At 42.8% G+C, this 21760-nt stretch overlaps 1 protein-coding gene across 2 annotated transcripts; it reads left to right on the top strand.

Annotated features, from left to right (window-relative positions):
* Window positions 1-913: 913 nt before the first annotated feature.
* CUNH14orf93 (chromosome unknown C14orf93 homolog) lies at window positions 914-20645 on the top strand. 2 transcript variants are annotated; one of them, XM_045841268.1, is made up of 7 exons: window positions 914-976; window positions 10692-11734; window positions 13851-14171; window positions 17753-17814; window positions 18329-18432; window positions 19648-19760; window positions 20038-20645. In XM_045841268.1, exons 2-7 carry the CDS (start codon window positions 11141-11143, stop codon window positions 20455-20457), a joined length of 1614 nt encoding a protein of 537 aa, XP_045697224.1. In that variant the 5' UTR covers window positions 914-976; window positions 10692-11140; the 3' UTR covers window positions 20458-20645. The 2 variants fall into 2 exon arrangements, with proteins under 2 accessions (XP_045697224.1, XP_045697225.1); XM_045841269.1 differs by lacking the exons at window positions 914-976; window positions 13851-14171 and having other exon boundaries at window positions 10570-11734.
* Window positions 20646-21760: the final 1115 nt, after the last annotated feature.

The raw sequence follows: 21760 nt of genomic DNA, 5'->3' as shown, positions 1-21760 counted from the left end.
TCTAATGAACAAAATAGAAACAGGAATAGATACATGGAAGATTGACAGTTATCCAGGGTAACGGGGGAGGGGGAGACTGGAAGAGAGACGGTGAAGGGATTAGCCAAAGAACAAATATTGGACAGGGACAATGGTGCAATGTGTTCTGAAGGAGGAGGGAGGCTGAGTGGAAGTGGGGAAAGGCGGGGAAAGTAGGGAAGACTGTAATAGCATAAACAATAAAAAAGAAAGAAAAACGATGAAATTAAAGTTTAAAAAATTAAAAATCCAGGTATAAGCAACCAAGTCTTTATGAGGACGTTAAGAGAAGTCATTTTAGGTTCTTGAGAATGTAGTCTTAGTCAAACAGAGAAAAACTGAGGACTCGGGATGAGCAAAAACGCCACCAAAACTGTAAAACTACTTTCACCTAAAGGATGTCATAGGCTTGTATAAATATTTATTTAAACATGGGCGCGTTAAGCAACAGACGTGACCCAGAGACATTCCACCTGGAAATAAATCATGAGCTCGGCCCCACAGACCAAATCCTTGTGGCTTAATCCCAGTCTAGAATGTTACTGACTAGTTAACTAAGTGTAGCAAATTTTCAGAAGGAAATCGCTAACTGGATTGTTATTTATAGTGGTACGAGGACCTCTTTGCACTGGAAAAAAAAAAAAAAAAGGATGGGTAAGGGTGAGAGGAAGGTGAGAAAAATGCAAGGAAGGTGAGAGAGGTGGAAAAGCGGATACGTGAGAGCTGGACCACCAGGATCCCGGCAGAAGACGGTTGGGGTCGGGGGTCGGGCGGCCTTCAGAGGGCCCCAAAGGGCCAGCGCCTCCCGCGCCGCGCGTGTGCTCACGGGCGGGGTGCCCCGCAGCCGCCGGTGGCCAATCCGGGCGGGCGTCCGGGGAGGGGCGGGGCTTGCCTGCTCCGGCTCCGCGCGTCCTCCTTTTTGCACACACACGAATACAAAGAGCCATACGACCTTCGGGTATCCTTTTTCAATTTTTTCCCTCTTTAATCTTGTGTGTGTGTTCAAAATTTTTAAAAATAGACATCTTTGGCAGTGTTGGGGTGAGGAAACTTGCTAAGGGGAATTTGCGCTTTCCCCCATTTCTTTTCTGTCTCTCTTACCCTTTCTTTTTCCTGGTAAAGGTCTTAAATATACCAAGAAGTTGAGACGCAGGATGTTCGTGTACAACTGTTTCCAGCCTAATTTATAGAGATTTTTTTTTCTTTTTGCTATCACATTTTAAGAACTGGTAATTTTTTATGGCCGAGGGATTTAAAAAAAATTAGCCGCTTGGGAAGTATAGATTTCGTTTTTTAAGCGGGCTGAAGGGATCATGTAAATTTTGCCTCTGGCAAAGTCGAAGAAAGCGGAGATTTAAGACTCCACTAAGCTGTTCGCGTGCGTTTTACACACTCACGCAGAACCAAAACCAAGTGGCTTTAATATGGCAATTGTCCAAGGCCAATAGGTTACAAATGTTTGGCTGTTATAATTGTGACACTCATTTCCCTGGGGAGTGGGTCAAAGCCCTTTTTACAGTGTGTCTTACACGATTTTCATGAGTACGTGTGTGTGTTTCATGAAGCAAATAATATCGTAAACGTGTGTCTTGGGATTTTGTGCTTTGTGTATATGTACAGTATGTGTATACGTGCCATATTAGATTTTGTTTTCAAAAGTGAGTGCCTTTGGTTTTAGGTGTGCAAAGTAACCCCTAGGGTGTGAATTTTTTTTTTGTTGTGTTCCCAAGTGTGTGATCAAAACAGGGTTGTGTGCAAATTCGAATTTAGAAGAATTCCTACACTTAGCATACTCAGGCACTTTCATTCTGTGTGCATTTACTATTAGAATCAGATGGATAAATAATTAAATAATTGCCAGGGAGTATACAGTCCATGTAGTAAATGAGGGTAGGCAATTTATTGAATGTGTGATTCAAAGCCTTTTTTAGTGACTGTTTCAACTAAGTGGTTTTGCTTATTATTGCCTCCTGTTCTTAAATGTTCAGCTGTACATATTTTAGCCTTTATGTGTGGTTTGGTTGGTGTGTTCAAAAAGGGAAGTTCTCTCTTGGCTTTTTGACAAAATTGTCGTTTATAGGTTGGGATTTGTTTGAAAAGTTCTGCAGCTGGCAAAGTATCAGGAAAATAATCCAGTCAAAGCCAATTCTCGAAAACTGTTTATGGTAGTCTGTTGTGAGGGGGAGGGGTCAGAGGAGGCAAAAGCAAATAATAGGAGGGGTGAGAAATGCTTTTTTATCATGTTGCATTTTTGGAATTAAAACACTGCTTGTGTCTAAGCCACAGAGCAAAGTAGATAAATTAGAGGAAGAGCTTAGAGCAGAATCTCCAATTACATGAGTGATCTTCCCACTTCATTTTGTTACAGAAGCACTGTCTTTTATTAGGAGTCATACAGAAAATATCTATATTCAACTCTGTTCGCAGATTGGAGTGAAAACATTGAAGTATACCGGGTGATGAGGGAGAAACCGGAATGTTGCAAGTGTAGTAGCAATCAGGAGATTAAAAAAAGGATCTACTGTGGAGTTCAGATTTCATTACCTTACCCCAATGTGTATGATGATAATACATTTCTATTCTTCACCTAGTGTCCTAGTTTCAAGCAATATTTAAAACACCTAAACAACTGAGGCTATGAAATTATTTGTATAGACCTTGAAATCCATTACAATGAAAGTGGCCCTGTGTGGGCGCTCTGCGTTTCTTAGCTGGACTGAATGTACTTTTATTCCCTAACAATGCAAATTAGATCAGTGCTTAATAAACACTGTCTCAAATGTGGATATTCTACAGGTTTAGACCTGCATAAGTTGGAAATCTAGTCAGATTCTAGTGACTTTTGTGATGCTGGCAGTGCTGGAAATTTATAATGGAGTTTCATTGCCCTTTCTAATTCTTTTCCGCAGAACTGCATGTCATCACATACACTTTTTTGCCTCACTTTTTAGCTTCCCAGAAAAGGGAGAGCTCTTCCTAGAGCGGAACACAGCCCAAGCTCCTGACTCCCTAGGCTATTTGATTTTTTTACTAAGGTTGTAGAGTCACATCTAATGTTCTTGCTTTGAGTTTCTTTCTTTATAAAAAAGAGAATTCCTCTCATGAATATATCTTGGTGTGGCCATCCTACCAAAGCAAAGCTAAACTTAGTTGATTTTACGTGGGAATCCGCGAGGGCCCTAAAGATAAAAACTTTGAATTAAGGGGAACTGCCCCTTTGCTAGTGGTATCTTAAAATTTGTAACCAAGGCCGGCAGGAACGAAAAGCCTCCCACCAACAAAAGTGTGATTTGTGAAAATCACAACAACAAAGAAACCGATTTGTGGCCACTGTACTTATAATCTTGTACACGAGGCTTTGTAAGCAGCGCAGAAACAAAAACGAGAAATGGAAAAACAAGTTAAAGATGGCGCCTGACGGGCCTTGAAGAAGCCTGCGGTTGTGTCCCTCCCTTAGGAGGCCCCTCCCTTCCCTGGCTCGTTGAGTGACTGTATACTGGAGCCAGTAGCGTCCCTGCCTGTGCTGCCCCTCGTAGTGTAACCGCCAATCACAGGGAGACAGGACCAGCGGGGGCGGTGCCTCTCGGAGTGCGCGCGCGCTGGTGCGGTACACGGGCGGGCGCAGCGTTCTCCCTCAGCATTCGGCGCGCGGAATTTGGCATCGCTGAGTCAGCTGGCGCAGCGGTTCCGGGCACACGTGGTGGAGCACCGTAGGGCTGCCATACCCCGGCGGCAGCGGGAGTTCTGCTGCCGCTCTCAGCTAAAGGCCGCGTAGTCTACTCACGGTGTCCCAGCTAGGTGCCCGAGCGCGCCTCGGGACATTGCTGCCTGCCTTGCCCTCTAGAATCGTGCCTTTCCCGGGACTCCCAGGACAGGCTCTGCGATTGGGTTCAGGGGCGAGTCGCCCTGTTCCCTGTGGCTTCCGAGGCAGTGCCGAGCTCTCTTCCCCCTCAGCGTCGCTGGGTCGCCCTGCCTGTAGCTGAATCACACTGTCTCTTCGGAAATGGTTCTGTTCCTGGTGGCCACCTTGTCATCTTTGTCTAGTGTTTAATCAACTAACATTTACCAGGGGTTTTCTGGGCACTTGATACAGCTTTAGTTTTTCATTTTTCAGTTTCTCCAGAAATGCAGGAAGAATACTTTAACATCAGACATTTATATGAAAAGCTTAAACCGGAAAATTTAATTTTACCAAATTGCATTTTACTAAATGTAAATAAAGATGGTGCTACACTGAGTTAAAAACTTGTACCACCCTACAATTAGACTTGGAACTTTTTGGATTAGGTGGAATCCTTTTTTTAGTATGTTTATTGATTTTAGGGAGAGAACTATCGACTGGTTACTGGAGACCCAAGGCATATGTATGCCCTTGACGGGGAATCAACTCCCAACGGTGTGTGGGAGAGTGCTCCAACCAACTGAGCCACACCAGCAAGGTGTGGCTTTTCACCACCAAAAGGGCTAGGTGAAATTCTTTTCATTCTGCCATGTGGGTCTGTATCTCTTTCCCTCTCTCAATTGATTTTAGAGGAAGGGAAAGAGAGGAAACATCGATTTGTTGTGCCACCTATTCATGCATTTGTTGGTTAATTCTTGTATGTGCCCTGACAGGATTTAACTTGCAACCTTGACATACGATGCTCCAACCAATTGAACTACCCGGTCAGGGCTCTATCTTTCTTTTTTACCCCTAAAAATGAGATCTTAGATTTTCTTTACAGGATATTAGTACTTTATGGTATATGCTTACCTACTCTTGTTTGATAGAGCTCATTTCTGATAGAAGTAGATTTTCAGAGGACCTTTTAACAAGTTAGCCATTTTGCACCTTCAAGTGGAGGACTGGAGCTGACCAGCACAGCAGGAGCTTTAAGTGGCCGTTTTCATTTTTTATTTCTTAAAATGAAAATTATGGCATGAATTGCTATGCTTTCAGTAATCAGATCTCAGGAAGTCCATTGCTAGCATGACCCTGAATGAGTCAAGGGTCCATTATAAAAACGTATATCATCTGAGTGATACCATATCACACACATCTATTAGTGAAAAAACTTTATTTTTTCATAGTTTGGAGGTGAACTCAGTCACGCAGAAAATTCAAACTCAGAATTGGTAGAAAGCAAACAAGTGAGCTGCCAGAGTATGATATATTTAGTTTTAACAAAAATACGTGTGACTTGGGAGAAAAGGGATAATTAAGATTATGCACTGTCTCACACTGAACTGTCTGTCTAAAGAAGATGAATTTGATTTCTTTTTTTAATCCAAATATTTGTGAGGAAAATATCAAAATTATGGAAAACTGCATTTTCTAGGCTCCTTTCACATGCATTAAAATTAGATCAATACTGACACAACCCCAAACACATATTTCATGCAAACTTAAGTTTGACAGATGCTGTCCTTTTGTGTTGGCAACTCATTATAAGACTGAAGATCTTTTTCTGAACACTCAATTTTAAAAGTTGATAGCATTTTGCAAAAGGCATGTATATTATTATATGGTGGTCAATCTTAGTTTATTCTTATTTTTTCTTTCTTGAACAAAAATATGAGTTCAGTTTTAAAATAATCTGAAATTGCAAAAGTTGACAGTATCAATGTTTAATAATAATATTATTGATACTCCCTGGTTAATTTACTACAGTTAACCATAGCTTTGCCAAACATTCCACCTATTGCTTCATAGGTTATTAAATTAAAGTTACACATTTTGAGAAGTAAGGTAGCAAAATAAAGTTTAGACATGTTAACAATGTAGCAGGGTTAAGGCTTGAGAACCTTAAACTAGTGATGGAAAAAAGAATAATTAGGTCTGAACTGTTATAAAAGAACTGAACAGGATGTAACAACAGATAATGCAGCAGTGCCTATAATAAAGTTCTGTTACCTATTTGAATTATTTGTACTGCAGAAAGTCTGCCTACAAAGTAAAAAGAATGTCTCTGTAGTATACAACTTGGTCTTTCTCCACCTCAACAAATCCTTGTCCCTGCATTTGTTTTTCTTCTCTGCAGTCTCAGGGAAGAGTTCACTTTCCTTCCTCTCATATTGGGAGGATACTTGCTAGGAGAAAACTTATATATCCTTTTCTAATATCTTTTTTTTTTAAAGATTTTACTTTATTTTTAGACAGAGGGGAAGGGAGAGAGAGAAGGAAACATCGATGTGTGGTTGCTTCTCGCATGCCCCCAGCTGGGGACCTGGCCCATAATCCAGGCATGTGCCCTGACTAGGACCCATAGTGCCCCTTTGGTTTGCAGGCCAGTGCTCAATCCACTGAGCTACACCAGCCAGGGCCTTTTTTCCCTAATATCTTTATTCTTGACTTTTCACTGGACTTTTTCTTTCTGCATTTTAAATATACTAAAGCTCTGGAGTCCCTACTCTCCTATTTCCTTTCTTCCTTTCATAACCAAACTAGAGAAAACTTGACTTCATGTCTTCCTTCCATTTTCTTTCCATCAATTCCTCTTTCATCTACTACATAGTATTACTTCTACCACCAAAAACAAAAAGCACTCTCTCTGACCATCACAATTTTTTTTTCGTCTTTTTTAACCATTCTGCTGCACCTGTCATTGTTGATTAGGTCCACTTTCTTGACATTCTGTCTCCTTTGGCTTTCATAACACTTTTTCTCCCACCTCACTGACCATTCTTTTTAAATAAAGCCTCTTTCATGGATTGGCTTGAAGTGCTGCCCTTGGCCTTTGCATTTCACACTTTATATTTACCCCTCGGTGAACTCAATCACTCTCAGTTTCAACTACAACCCTTCTCCTAAAGATTTCAAATCTGCATTCCAGCTCTGACCTTCCTTTTGGTTGTGTTTATCAATCTTAGTCAGTTGCTTTCAGTACATTTTATTTAAAGATGTTGCCATCAGTTGAAATTTAACAGGTTAAATAAATACACGTTTCTAACATGCTAGTGCCTCCTCTCAACTTCATTTGTACTGTGTCAGTGGTACCATCTTCTAACCTTCAGGCTTATAATCTTGAAGTTGTCTTCAACCAATATCCCTCATATCTATTAAGTAAAGAAATATTATCAGCCCCGGCTGTTGTGGCTCAGTGGGTTGAGTGCTGGCTTGGGAACTGAAAGGTCGCAATGTTCAATTCCCAGTTGAGGCACATGCCTGGGTTGCAGGCCAGATCCCCATTTAGGAGTGTGTAAGAGACAACCGAAATGTTATCAGTTCTTCCAGGATGTTGAACCTTTATGTCCACAGCCCTCTCATTCTCATCAACTCACCCCGGATTATTTAAAGAGTCTCCTAATTGCTAACTGTTCCACTCTTAGATTTCTAAAATGGGTCAGCAAACTACAGCCCATCAACTAAATCTGGCCTCCCACCTGTTTTTGTATGGCCCACAAGCTAAGAATGGTTTATATAATTTTAATGTAAGTATTAAATATAATATTTTATGATATTTCCATGTCTATAAAGTAAGTTTTGTTGGAACAGCCATGCTCAATTTTTTTAACATATTGTCCATGGCTGCTTTGTGCTACAATTGCAGAGTTGAGTAGTTGTGAGAGAAAGTAAAGCCTAAATTGTTTTCTGTGTAATCATACAGAGAAAGGTTTGCCAACTCCTGCTCTAAGAGTTTCCTTAACTTGGTTTTCAAAGTCCTCTGTCAGCTTTCCTTGCCTTTCTATGTAAGCCCCTTTGTTCTTACCTCTCACACGTGCCATGTTAATTCCTGTAATGTTTGTTTTCTTTCTCATCTATTACGCCTTCATACTACCCTAACCAGTTCATCCTATACATTACTCAAGGCTCAAGTAGAGGTTTTTCTTCTATAAAACCTGTTTCTCATATGATTTCATTTTGTTGCTTTTTCCTTATTTCGACCTAACTCCTCAGTTTTTCAGCCTGTACCATATTTTTAGGCACTTGTGGTATTGCTTGTTCTTTAGACATTCCCATTCTCACATAGGCTGTTAGCTCCTTGCATGTAGGGACTTTGCCTTGTCTTTGAGTATTTAGAAGTGATAATCCACTTTGGTGACTCATCCTTTTGCATGTCATTACATATAGGGAATTTTTAGAAATACCTCTTTTTTAAAAACAACAAACTTGTTCACCTTGTGTAATGGGAATATATGTAATTAATGAAATTAGTGTTTTGTCTTGTTTTTAATTACTATCCAGTATTTAAGTTATCTGGTTAGTAAATATTATAATGTGAAATTCCCTGCTGACCCAGTTTCTTTCCTTGTCCTTTCATTTCAATGTCTTAGAGTTCAATGGGAGACTATAGCAGGAGGCAGGGAAATAAGTATTTCAGCAACAATATTTATGGAAACCAAGAAAGAGTTATTTGAATTCCCATTGTGCCTTCCCATTGTTCCCATTAAGTTCAGTACAGTGTACTGAACTTAATTCAAGAAAACACCAATTTGTTGTCCTGAATGTGACATTCTAAAATAAACATAGTATGTTAATACATAGAATAGAAAAGTAGAAAGAAATTGAGGAACAAAGAGAATTCACAATAGGAAAGTCTATTATTAAAAACTGCCAGAGTTGAATATTATTTAGTCTAAAACCAGATATTATAGTAAATAAATTGCAAATACTGTTTTCTTAATTATTTTTAATTTGCGTGATAAGGTTTTATACCTATATAAGTGCATCTTTGTAAACTTGAATTTATTCTCAGAAATTTGAGATTAAATTTAGGGGAAATCCCCCAAATTCCATTTCAAACCATTGCATTTTTTTTCTTTTTAAGATTAGGAAATCAGGATGGGTGTCCAGGATGGGAACCCAAGTGTTTCAGGAATAATCATTGTATTGTCCAGCTGCTGTTGTGGAGCACTGACCATGCACCAGCACTCAGTAGATGCCTTACTCTGTAAATACCAGCACTCTAGATAATCTTAACAAAGACACTCTGAGTAGGCAGAGATGAGAAAAAAAGTGAGTAACAGCCCTTAAGTGGTGCAGCAGGATGAACCCCCCCACCCTCACCCCACCCAGCCTTTTAAAAAATTTCCAGTTCAGTGCTGTTTTGGAAAGATCATTCAAGGGGAGGGAAGGGCTCAAGGCAGGCACCTGTGGGCGAGGGTTAAGGTCTCTTGCAAGAAAGTGTTTGGGGCAAGAGTATAACAGACATCAGTTTGATATTAGAAAAGATCCCCACCCAGTATCCCAGCTTGATGCATCTTAATTTCTGATTTTACAAATACTGATCCTAACTGACAAGCATTTGTATGTTATCATCTACTTAACTATATTTTTTCCATAACACTCATGTTTCAGATTAAACTCCTTGCATGATATGGATTAAAAAATGAAAAAACCTGCAGGAGCAGTGTAGACCTTTATTTAGGAAGAAAGGGGATATAGAAATGATTCATCCACGAATTGACACAGAAATCACTTAATGCTTTCCTTTAACCTTTAGTTTTAATTTGGCTTTAACCTTTAGTTTTAGGTTTAGTTGTGCCTTCCAGTAACTCTAATGACAGAGAAGCTATAATGGATTTAAGTTCAGTTCTTGCAAGAAGTGAATATTGCACAGAAAACATTTCTTGATATAAAAGGTGGAAAGAACAAATTGAAGACTTCTTTCATAACCAAATGTAATAAAAATGCAGTGTCAGATTTACACCTGCCTACCTCAGAGGCATTGATGTTACCTGTTTCTGAAATGGATTGCTGATTCAAAAAAAACAAACAAACAAACACCCCAAATCTCAATATATACAAAAATTTCCTAACCTCCTCCTCTCCTTTTAATTGTGATGTTATAATTTGCAGAGTAAGATAGAAATGTATCTATTAAGGAAATTGTAAACATACTTAAGATTTTGTCACTAAGGGAGCTTCAGGCAGAGTGATTCTTTTTTCTAAAATGACAGTATGAAGTTCCTTGGAGTGTTCCCATTGGTACCAATCAACTTTCCCACACCTTTTTTCCTTCTCTCTCTCTCCTCAAGTAGTGTAGTTGCTTAACTACAGTAGTTCAAAAGAGAGGCAGTTTGGTTTATCATTGGTATTCTGGTTTCTCCTTTTATGGGGGCTCGTCATGTGGGTAATGTGGCCACACTTAGCTATTTAGACATTCCTGTTGAGCTTTGCCTCCCCCTTAAGGAGCATGAGAAGTGGAGCTGAGGGACCACAGAGGTGATCTCTCTGGGCTACATACTGAAGGAGTCATAAAACTTTCTTTTGCAGAGGTAGAGGCCCGCGTCTACAATAGAACAGGAGGCTCTGCGGCCCTGGGTTACTGCAGCTCAGTCTTCTGATCAGTGATCAGCGTATTTCTTATTTAGGAGTTTTACTCTTAATGCAACTGTATGAAAATTATAGAGGATAGAATCATGATTCTTTATGTCAACAAAAAGTAGTCGATATAAGGAACTGGTATCAGTTAAAAAAAATAAACACTAGATTGAAAATAGGTAACTGGATTCTGCTGTCTTCCTCTGATATTGAAAAAGATATATAACTTCTTCACGAGTCTTTTCTCTGGACCTGGTGTAATATGTGTTTCCTAGGGCTGCTCTATGGATAAGATAACCTATATGAAATGTTCTGAACTCCTTAGGGAATGATGTCAAAGCAATAAAACACACTACAGTTATTATAGCAGAGATAGTGAGGAGGAGGAGACAGATCTACATTTTCTTCCTTAATCTTCTAATGTTTTCAGATCCTGGTGTGTCCTTCGAGTCCCTCCCTGCTCCTTAGGTTACAGTGGTAGGAGGTTCCATGCTTGTGTGCAGGAAGAATGCCTTCTACCCGATGAAACTGTTCATCAGGAAGGCCTTTGTAGGCACCACCCTATCAGTAAGGGGTGAATGTGACAGCCAGTGTGTTGTGCTAGGAGAGCACAGGATCTGCAGACAGAAGAAGACGTCTCTCTCTCCTCTGCAGGACGAGGAGGAGTAGCCATGGACTGTGTGCCCCTTCACAGCTTGCCTATTTCTTCACAGAAGATACCGCCCGGTGCCCAGGCTCCTCTGATCACCCTCTATGAGAAAGAAGAGTGAATCCAAAGAGGCTAGTGCTTCCTACCAAACTCGTGAAGTCCAGTTGAGTGGGGATAGCTTTCGGAGCAGTCCAGCATTGTGAACGTGGTTGTTCCTCATTCCGTCAGCCATGTCCTTCAGTGCCACCATTCTCTTCTCCCCTCCCAGTGGCAGTGAGGCCAGATGCTGCTGCTGTGCCTGTAAGAGCGAGACTAGTGGGGGCAGCACAGGCTCTCAGAGTGGGAATCCTCCTCCTGGGACCCCTATCACAGTGACCGGACATGGCCTGGCGGTTCAAAGTTCAGAGCAGCTCCTGCATATTATCTACCAGCGGGTGGATAAGGCAGTGGGTCTGGCTGAGGCTGCTCTGGGTCTTGCCAGGGCCAACAATGAATTGTTAAAACGTCTCCAGGAGGAAGTGGGTGAGTTGAGGCAAGGGCAAGTGTCCGCCCCTGATGAAGATGGGGATAGCCGGGCACATGGTTCACCTCTTGAGGAGCCTGGGTCTCTCAAGGAGAGTCCTGGGGAAGCCTGCAAGGCTGTGCCTGCCATGGAAGAGGAATGTGACAGCGTGGGCAGCGGTGTGCAGGTGGTGATCGAGCAGCAGCTGGGAGCAGCCCTGGCTGTAGGGCCTGGGCCTTTGGGTTTCCCAGCCGCTCAGAGAGATATGCGGCTCCCAGGATGTGCCCTGACTGCCAATGAGGGGACCTCGATGCTCACTCCTGTGAGTATGGCTGCAGAGCAGGACATGAGTGTTGTTCTTTTTCCTGGCCTTTCTCTTTTCTCTCTTTCTGTATTTGTCCCCCTCCTTAAACATTTCTATTGGTTGTATTTGTGATAAAACAGAACAGTACCACATTTCCCTTGCCTTCAGGGATAATCAGCACTCCTGTTTCCTTCCTGAACCATAGCCTCTTTGGCAGGAGGTCATTTGTGGTGTGTGTGGTGATGGGGGTGTCCTTCCCACCCTCTCATTAGCTGTACGGCACCTTCTCCTCCACAGCTGTCTCTGCTGCTCCGTTTGCTCTGCCTCTCCCAGCGAGAATGCCTGCCGTGCAGACGGCTCATTTATATTTTATCACGGGCCCTCTGTTTGCCAAGAGGAATTCAGTATGGAGAAATGGAATGAGGGGAGAGAGGCAAAGGTAGAGAAAGAGATAAAGGAAAAAGTGAGAGGGGAAGGACAAAGATTATAGTAAGCAGGACAGGGAGGGAAAGAGGCAGGTGGAAATGAAGGGTTGAGGAACAAGAAAAAGTGAAAAAAGGGAACACGAAAGAAAGGTGAATCTAAATGGAAAGAGAATTTATGCAAGAGAGAATATGAGGTAAGGTGGGAGGAAAGTAGAGGAAAGGAAATAAAATGAGGAAAGGAAGTGGGCCACCGAGAGTTAACAGCAAGAGAATAAGGAAAAAGGGAGGCAAGAGCATATCTGTGAACAGGGAAAGACATAGAAGTACAATACTTTGTGCTATTTCAGTTTCCTCATTGCTGAGGGCCATATGAGCAGGCAAATCCTGGCTGAGTAGAGTAAAAACTGCAGAATGTCACACATAGAAGTATGGAAAAGGAGATGGAACAACTCTAGAGATCATAGAGATGGGAAAATAACAGATGTGTTGCTACTTGAGAGACAGTGGGAGGTCTGTCAACTCTCCTTCACCAGCTTCTTCCTCTGCCCTTTCCCTTTTTCTCCTCCCCGCCACTACAAGGCTCAGTCACCCAGTAAAGAGCAGAGGAACAGGACACACAGGGTGGATGGGGATGGAAGAGATGCAATGCCCAGTTCATCTGCTGGATCTGAGAAAAGAATATAAATTCCTCTGTTCCCTCCAGTGTCACACTGCAGCTGGTCACTGCTCCCCAAAGGCCTAGTCAGGTGGGTGGGTGATGGCCACTGCTGTTTTCTCCGATCTGTGCCTGGCCAGGACTATCAGTGGTTTGAGGCTATGGAAGGAGGAATTGGGAAGGTGGGAAAAAGCCGGAGGTACCAGGCTGGGCGATGCCCTGAGCTCTGGTTCCTTCAGGCAGGGAAAGCTTCCAAGCTGACAGGATGGAATTACATTTCCCAGTGCAGAAAGCAGCTCACAGGTCTATAAATCTCAGTCTCCTCCCCCGCTTCTTTCTGTGTTTTTCCCCCACATTCACTGTTTAGTTTTCTTGGTGCAGAAATCCCCCCTCCTTTCTTTCCTTGTTCTCTCTTCCACCCTCCTTCCTTTCCCTGTCCTATATGTCCTTGAGTGAGGGCACAGGTAGGCAAGTAAATGTCAAGACAGTTACAGTTGGTTGTGGCCAGGGCAGGATTAAGGTGAGGGCACAGACTGGCCCCACAAAGGAATGGTGGTGGGAGAGTTGGTTTGGTGGCAGCCTCTCTAGAGATTTCTGACTTTGTACCCTGCTCCTTTGCTCCCATTTTTTTCCAGTTTCTCTTCTTTATTAGTGTTACCATTTTACTTTCTTGCTTCTTCTCTTGCTTGGTTTTCCTTTCTTGTCATCACTTCCTCCCCCAATCCCTTGTTAGATGAAACACTTATCTACCTACACTTCTTATACCCAAGAACAAATCATAAATGACCCCTCACAAATGGAGTGTCAGAAACATGCTTTATCCTTATAATCAGTGCTATGGTAATGACCCAACACAAGAGGCCTTGTACACACAGAAATATTTGCCCAACACTCCCATAGCAGTCCCAGAGAAACAAACCATTGGCCATTAAAGGCTGTGCTAGATCCCCCCTGCTTTCCACTCTCTGTTCATTATCCTTGGCCAAAGATTGATGGTTAACCAGGTTCCCCTAAGCCCAGCTGGCTAATAGGCTATTCTTTTTTATGTTCTTAGCTGGTGGATGATTTTGTGGCCTCTGAGGGTGCAGTACAGCGAGTGCTGGTCTCTGCTTATGCCAAACAGCTCTCACCAGCCACACAACTGGCTATCCAGCGGGCAACCTCAGAGACAGGGCCAGAAAATGGAACCAAGCTGCCACTGCCTCGCCCTGAGGACATGCTCAGTGCTGCCGCTGCGCTGGAAGGTGCCTTGGAAGAGTCAGGCCCAGGGGGAACTGGGGAGCTGAGACACTCTCTAGGGTTTACTGCTTCCCCATGCAGGACCAGAGGGAGTGGGCAGAAGAACTCCAGGCGCAAGCGGGATCTGGTACTCTCTGTGAGTGAGCTCAATTTCTATGAATTTTTCTTCAGTCTGGAAAGATAAATGAGGAGTGAAGTGTGGGTTGATTTTAAACTTCCCTTATTGAATGAATGGTATCCTGAATCTTACTGGAGTGGGAAGGGCAAGAGGAGATTTTGTTCCATAGCTCTAGGGGTAGGCAGTCCCTCTGCTATCAATGGGACTTTTTAAAGCCTTTTCTAGATATAGTGATATCTTCCTTTTAAGAAAGGGGGCATTATATAACATCTCCCAGGGATCTAATAACCCTAAGGGGAAGATCTTTAAGGGAGTGAGCAGTGTGACCACTGAAGGGTGGCACTGGAAACTACCTGAAAATTACTAGTGTTCAGGGTAAGCCCTTTGGGCACAAAGGCCAGGGTGTCCTGAGGGGGCCCTAATCCCCAAAGAAGCGGAGGACCACAAGGCACTAACCTCACTTATAAAGGTTTAGGGATTCTGGTGAGTCTAAGAGCTCCTGTCAGAGAAGGTACTGGCCTGAACTGGTTCTGTCTAAAGCCTTGATGTGGCATAAAGCCCTAGGAACATTGCTCAATACCCTACAGTGCACAGGACAGCCCCCTACAATTATCCAACCAAAAATGTCAAGTGCCAATGTTGTGAGACCCTATTCTAGGGTGATTATAGTCCTTTGGATCAACTCTGTACCCCAAAATGTCTTTCTGATAACCACAGAGATGTTCTTTAGCCATCTAATGTTCAGATTGCCTGTACTGGTTTCTATTCCCTGGACAATGGCTGGTGAAGTAACTTGGGAGTTCTGGTTAGCAGTGGAGATCCCTACTCACATACAACAGAAATCTTATCATTGTATTGCCCATTTCTTCTTGTTACAGCCTTAGCAAAGATTGAAAACATTTATACCTCCTTTATTTACATTTCTTCTTTCTCCCTTTTATTTTTTCTAAGAGATCCTACTCTTACTCTCCCTTTCATTTGATTTGTTTTTATATTAAGGGATTCTTTTTCTCCCTAGGAAGGAAGACACCATAATGAACTGGTTTCTAACCTTCATTTCAAATTTTGGTTGTGTTCAGGGATATCTCATCACTTATCAAGGACAGGATACAGTGCCCTGGCTGATGTGGCTCAGTGGATTGAGTGCCAGCCTGTGAACCAAAAGGTCGCCGGTTCAATTCCCAGTCGGGGTATATGCCTGTGTTGTGGGCCAGGACCCCAGCAGGAAGCATGAGAGAGGCAACCACACATTGATGTTTCTCTCCCTCTCTTTCCCCCCTCCCTTCCCTTCTCTCTAAAAATAAATAAATAAATAAATAAATAAATACAAATCTTAAACAACAACAACAACAAAAAAGAACAGGGAATAGGTTTAGTTTCTCTGTCATGGATTTCTGGCCCAGGAGGTCCGCTTTTGCTGCCAGTGGTAAAAATGGAGGCATTTCAGGGATTTCCCCAAAACTTACAGTGTTTAAGTTATGAATCAATGTATGACAATTCTAATTTGCATAAGATCAGGGTTTTCTATCACTTCCGTTCCTCTCCTGTCTACTGCCTCCAGTAACAGGTGTTAATAATGAGGCCTGGCCCCTTCCTGCCCTTTGAAGGACTTGGTGGAACAGCAGACCTTCTGGGAGGACAATATGTTCACTCATTATAGTACTTGAAAAGGATGTAGAGGACCAGTCAGAGAATTTTGCTGCCCAACACAGAGAAAGGTTTAAGATGTTCTTGTGCCAGACTAGGCTAGAGAGAGAGGGATAAATGCAGATCTTCACTATTCCAACCTTTAGCTCTGGGGAGGGATTGGAGAGGCCTCTCTACAATCTGCTGAGACTGCTGTGGATTGCTGCTAGGATCCAAAGGACCAAACCAGAACTTTTGATTCCTTGGAACGCTGTGCATTCCAGATACCCCTTGTAGAAATCCATTTATTTTTAGCTCACTCAGGATACAGGTGAGCCAGCAGCCTTTACAGTCTTAATACTTATTGTTTAGAGTATTTCCCCTTTCTATTTCAAGCCTGGCTTGATTTTTATCAGCTCATCTCTTCTAAGCCACTTGAATTGGAAACTATGTAACTCCTTTTTTTTCTTTCTTTTTTTGCAACTCCTTGAAATTCTCACTAAAGCATTCACACATCATCCTGTGATTCCTTAAGTTTGGACTTTTTAGAGGTAAAATAACTATCAAATATGAAGCTCGTATAATATATAGTCTTTTATAGAATGGAGGCCCTAGCCACAAAGAATTAATGATAATTTCCTAAGTTGATATGGTCGATCAGCTATAGAGGCAGAAGGGTAAACTGGGCATTTCTGAATACAATGCTAAAGTCTTGAGGTCAGGATATGAGTCCATCAACTTGGGCCTGGGTAACATCCATTGACTGTAGGAGTTTGGGATGAAAATAAAATCGGAAACAACAGAACTAAATTTAATAGGAAGAAATGTTAAATCCTGCATTAAAATTTTTTTAAAAACTGCAGAATGGTAGACATAGTAATCCATGTGAAAAGTGAACTTGAGTTGACTGCGAATGAACCCTGTAACACTGTGAGTAGGGATAGGGTTGCAAAGAAAGGTAACACCATCTTGGATTTAATTCCTAGAAGTACAGAGTTCCACTGGGGAAGTAATGCCTGCTTTGGTCAGACCTCAACTGACAAGTTAGATTCAGTTCTAGGTTCCACATCATAAGAGGGTCACTGGCAAAGCAGAGAGCCTCATAGTTTCATGATGAGTCTGTCCGGAAACTCTGTCATGAGGAATGGCTAAAGGATGTGGGAGTATTTAGACCGGGTAAGAGGAGACTTTGGGAGTACATGAAAGCTGTCTTAAAATATTCTAGGTGCTATTATAGGCAGAACAAGTCAGATTTTGGAGCATCTGAGGCAGAAGTTTTTAACAGCGACATTTAACAGTAGAATAAGATGACTCAAAAACTACTGAGGACTCCTCATTAAAGGTGTATAAGCAAAGCTGAAAGACAGCTTGTTTAATGATATGAAAGGGTGGCTGAGTGATAGAGTCTTCAAGGTCCCTTCCAATTCACAATTCTGTTATTCTAGGTTTGTGTTTTTCAGACCATGGTGTGTGTACCCCTGGGATTTGTGGTAATGTGCAAATGGTATACCTGGGGCATATTTCTGTGTTGTCAATTTTACTAGAAAATTTTACAAAATATATTTTTAAAAAGATATATTATGAAGACATTTTTAAAATTTGCAAGAGTAGGAGGCTTCAAGAAATGTCCACTTGCAATAGCCCTGGTGCGTATTCACATTCTCCTGGCTATTGGGAGTAGGTTTGTGGAGACCCTCTGCTCTAGTGATCATAGTCCTTAGGCACAGAAGACCAGGCATGATCTTGGAGCCTTCACACAAATTAATTGAAAAGGTGGGGGGAAAGGGCCCCATTAGAGATACTAACTTGGGTAGGCTCTCTGGCTAAGAAGGGACATTGACAGAAATGGTTCCCAAACTGTGGGAAGGATTCAGGCAGAGAACCCTATGGGGACAATGCATAGGGACCTGAGGAGGGTTTCATTATGTCCACTCCTGGTTTGATTCTGTGCATATTTGTTTTTTTCCCCCTAGAAATTGGTCCACAATGTGCATAACCACATCAACAACGACAAGAGATTCAATGGGTCTGAAAGGTATGATCCACTTGAAGGAAAAGAGTCATGACATACATGATTGGTGTGCCTCAGTGGTTGAGTACTGGTCTGTGAACCAAAAGGTTGCTGGTTCGATTCCCAGTCAGGGCACATGCCTGGGTTGCAGGCCTGGTTCCCGGTGGGAGGCACTTGAGAAGCAACCATACAGTGATGTTTCTCTCCCTCTTCCTCCCTTCCATCTCCCTTTCTCTAAAAATAAATAAATAGCTAGCCTTGGCTAGTGTACCTCAGTGGATTGAATGCTGGCCTGCAAACCAAAATATAAATGAAAAAAAAAGAGAGAGAGAGAACCATGACATACTTTGCCAAGGAGAAGGAAGTGGAGAGGGCTGCTCTATCGCAATGAATCTAAGACTTGGGATACACCATTGCCTCTTGTACCCTATCTTGGCCACAGGGGAGTTTACCACAAAGTTGATTAAAACTGGGAATCTCTATTTGTCTAATTTCAAAAATGCTGACTGCTTTATTCACTCTCTTTCCTTTGTGGCAGCATCAAATCCTCTTGGAATATTTCAGTAGTGAAGTTCCTTCTGGAAAAGCTCAAGCAGGAGCTGATGACCAGTCCCCACAATTATACTGATAAGGAGCTGAAAGGTGAGAAACACCAAGTTCACTCCTATTTCATCCTTTCTCCCTATTCCTGGTCAGTGGAGAAGGGGCACAGTGGAGATGATTCAGGTGGTTTTGAAAATAGCAAATTAAAAAAAAATTTTTTTGTTTCTTCTCACCTACAGTATTCACAGGATTATCTCTAATTGCCTTTTTATTGCCCTACTCAGTCTGAACTGAAAATGGGAAAAGGAAAGGAACACCATCTAGGGTGTTAGGAAAAGAAGATCAGAATCCAGGCCTGCCCTTGTGTCCCTAAGTATTAGGTCCTGGGCTTTCTGTTTTCCTTGGTATTATGTTATTTGTCTATAGGTAACCCTAGGCATTAAGGATGATTCTGCAGAAGATAGCCAAGGTCACAATTCAGTAGAGGGCAAACTTGATATCTGTCTGAGTCAGGAAGACTCCTAGGAGTCCTCATTGGCAGTGCTAATCAGAAAACAGACCAACCAAGGGACAAGAAACAACTTGTTTAAAAGCACCTGGCAAGCCAGCTACAGAACCAAGATGGGGCCAGAGGATCAGTCCACCCCAGTCCAGGGCATACCACCATATTACATGTCAGACCCAGTCCTGAGCAGAGTTCTGACACCTCCCCTACATCTGGTCTGCTTGACCCCACCCATGGGAATGCTAGGTCCTCTGGCAGGCAGGCAGCAGTCCCCAGGCTCATGGGCTCAAGCCTGAAGCCCCTGTCTGCAGCCTCTAGCCATCGGTGGAACCTTGAGACTAAGGCACAGCTCTGTGGTTAATGACCACAGTGGAGGAAACTGACCCCTGTTTCCAGGGGCTGACATTGTGTATGCCAAAATGGCATATCTGAGATAAGGTGAATAAGTGACAAAGCCACCTTTTTACCAAAAAGAACACCTCCACTGAAAAAGCACTTGTACTCCACTATCAGCAGAGTAGAATGGGAGTGAATTTAACTGGGGCAGGGGGAAAGGAGTTACAAAAGCACTGGAGTTGTTTTTTTCTAGTGGGAGATATGGGAGGAGTTAGAGACAGATGTGGGCAAGAAAAGCTAAACCAAAGACGAGGTTTTGAAAATAGTGGATTGATTTTTGCTAATGGGAATGATTACTTAAGAAAACCCAACATCTAACTAGTGATTCTCACCCTCCCATCCAGTAGTGTTCAGGCAGAACAAAGGACTGAGAATCACTGCTGTTTGCTTTCTCCCCTCTCCCTACCTGCCAGGGGCCTGTGTAGCCTACTTCCTTACTAAGAGGCGTGAGTACCGCAACTCCCTGAACCCCTTTAAAGGCCTGAAGGAAAAAGAGGAGAAGAAACTTCGAAGTCGCAGATACCGGGTATGTCTCTAGGCCTTCCTTTCAAGATGCTAAACTTTAAATCCTAATAAGCTACAGTAGGAAGGGCCAGAGGTCATGGCATCTGAGAACAGAGTTGAGAGCCAGAAATGTAGGCAGATAGGGGAGGAAAAGGGTGAGCTAGTTCTAAGATGTGACTTGGGGCTAGGTTCTCTCAGGCACAGATTTTACAGAGCCTTCTTCCTACCCAAACCCTCTCCCCACATGTAATCCATAGTTTGTTTGTCTTCCTAATCTCTGCTCTTGGCTCATACCACAGCTTTTTGCCAACCGATCCAGTATCATGAGACATTTTGGACCTGAGGACCAACGCCTGTGGAAGGACGTGACAGAAGAGCTGATGTCAGATGAAGAGGACAGTCTTAATGAGCCAGGTGTCTGGGTAGCCCGGCCTCCCCGTTTCCGGGCCCAGCGCCTCACAGAGCTCTGCTACCATCTGGATGCCAACTCTAAGCATGGCACTAAAGCCAACCGTGTGTATGGCCCTCCCTCAGACCGATTACCTTCTGCTGAGGCCCAGCTCCTTCCACCAGAACTTTATAATCCTAATTTCCAAGAAGAGGAAGATGAAGGAGGTGATGGAAATGGACCTGTCTCCCTGTCTTTTGACCAGTCCCACAAAACCTGCTGTCCTGACTTGAACTCATTCATTGAAATCAAGGTGGAAAAGGATGAATGAATTCTATAATCAAGAGTAGCTGTGGCTTCTGCCACTCCCCATGTCCCAGAAACAGGTGGCTATGGGGCTTCCCAGAATAATGAGATGTCCTCTGCAGTCTGAGAAAGCAATTCTGTCTCTTTTCTTACACAGTCCCTGCAGGAAGTGGAAGATGGCAGCTCCGGTAGAATAAAAGGACTTATCTGAAACTCCCCGCTTTGTGAATGGCAAGCCAGAAAATTCCTAAGCATAAACAGTGCCTCAGAAGAGCCTGGGATGAGAGAAGGAGGAGGATGGATCTAAGAAACATGAGACCTTCTTGACATGCCCTGGTCTCTGAGGTTATTTTTGCTGTTGTTATTTTTTTGGTTTCACTCAAAGCTCTAGGGAAGCAGCTCCCATTGCACCTTCGCCTTCCAGGGACTGCTGGTCTTGCTCTGCAGTGGAAGCAGCACAGGACCAGTCCAGGGTAATACTGCCACCCAGTGGGCAGTTTCAGTCATGGGCTTGATTCTTCTGAGCTGAACAGGGAGGGCCTCCATCCCTTTTTGGGATTTAGGATATAGATGTAACAGCTTTATTGAATGATACAAAGCAGATTTTATTATTTGCATCTTGTACATGAGGGAGTAAGGCTTAGCATTCCCATGCCACACTGGCTCTCCCACTGTGTGGCCAAACAGTATATAGGACTCTGTAGTTACTTCTTAGTCCTATCAGCCAAGGTGTATTTTGATGAAGGGATGTGTGTGCGTGTGTGTGCACATGTGCACACACGTAGTACACAAAATTTGTGCATTTTGAAAAGATTGAGAGGTAAAAATGGCTTTCTATTCAGTCATTCATATGACAAACATTGCTTACTGGGTAGGTGTCAGTTACTGTGCTATAGATACACTGTTAATCAAGGTAGATGCTGATCAGAGGTTTTATTATCTAGTCAGAAAGCTAGGCAGTTTAGCAGGCAGTAAAAAAATTGTGATAAGTGATAATTAGGCAGTGTAGGGTACACTGGCAGTATACAGCAGGGGTAGCTAACCTGCTCTGGTGGTCTGGAAAGGCTTCTCAAAGTGGTGTTTAAACTGATACCTGAAAGATGAGGAAGAGTTAACCAGAAGGGAAGGGAAGGCCAGGAGAGTGTTTCAAACATAGGGAACATCAGATACTAGAGAGCACAGGCAAGGTAAATTTTACAATTCTACTGAATAGTTGGGGAGAGGATGATGCTGAGAGGAGGCTGGAGAGGTAGCAAAACTTTGTAAAACATCTTAAATAGTTTAGACTTAAGTTCAGGGGCAGTGAGAAATCACTGAAAGGTTTTAAG

This window comes from Phyllostomus hastatus, unplaced genomic scaffold (assembly GCF_019186645.2).
Source record: "Phyllostomus hastatus isolate PE091 unplaced genomic scaffold, TTU_PhHast_1.1 phas_contig_348, whole genome shotgun sequence".
Taxonomy (NCBI): Eukaryota; Metazoa; Chordata; class Mammalia; order Chiroptera; family Phyllostomidae; genus Phyllostomus; species Phyllostomus hastatus.
The sequence above is the reverse complement of the archived record's forward strand: the minus strand, read 5'-3'. Positions and strand labels throughout refer to the sequence as shown.

Coding starts and splice junctions, on each gene's coding strand:
- CUNH14orf93 (XM_045841268.1), top strand. CDS start 11,141: ATGTCCTTCAGTGCCACCATTCTCTTCTCCCCTCCCAGTGGCAGTGAG. Junction 11,735..13,850: donor GGACCTCGATGCTCACTCCT/GTGAGTATGGCT, acceptor TTATGTTCTTAG/CTGGTGGATGATTTTGTGGC. Junction 19,761..20,037: donor TTCGAAGTCGCAGATACCGG/GTATGTCTCTAG, acceptor CTCATACCACAG/CTTTTTGCCAACCGATCCAG.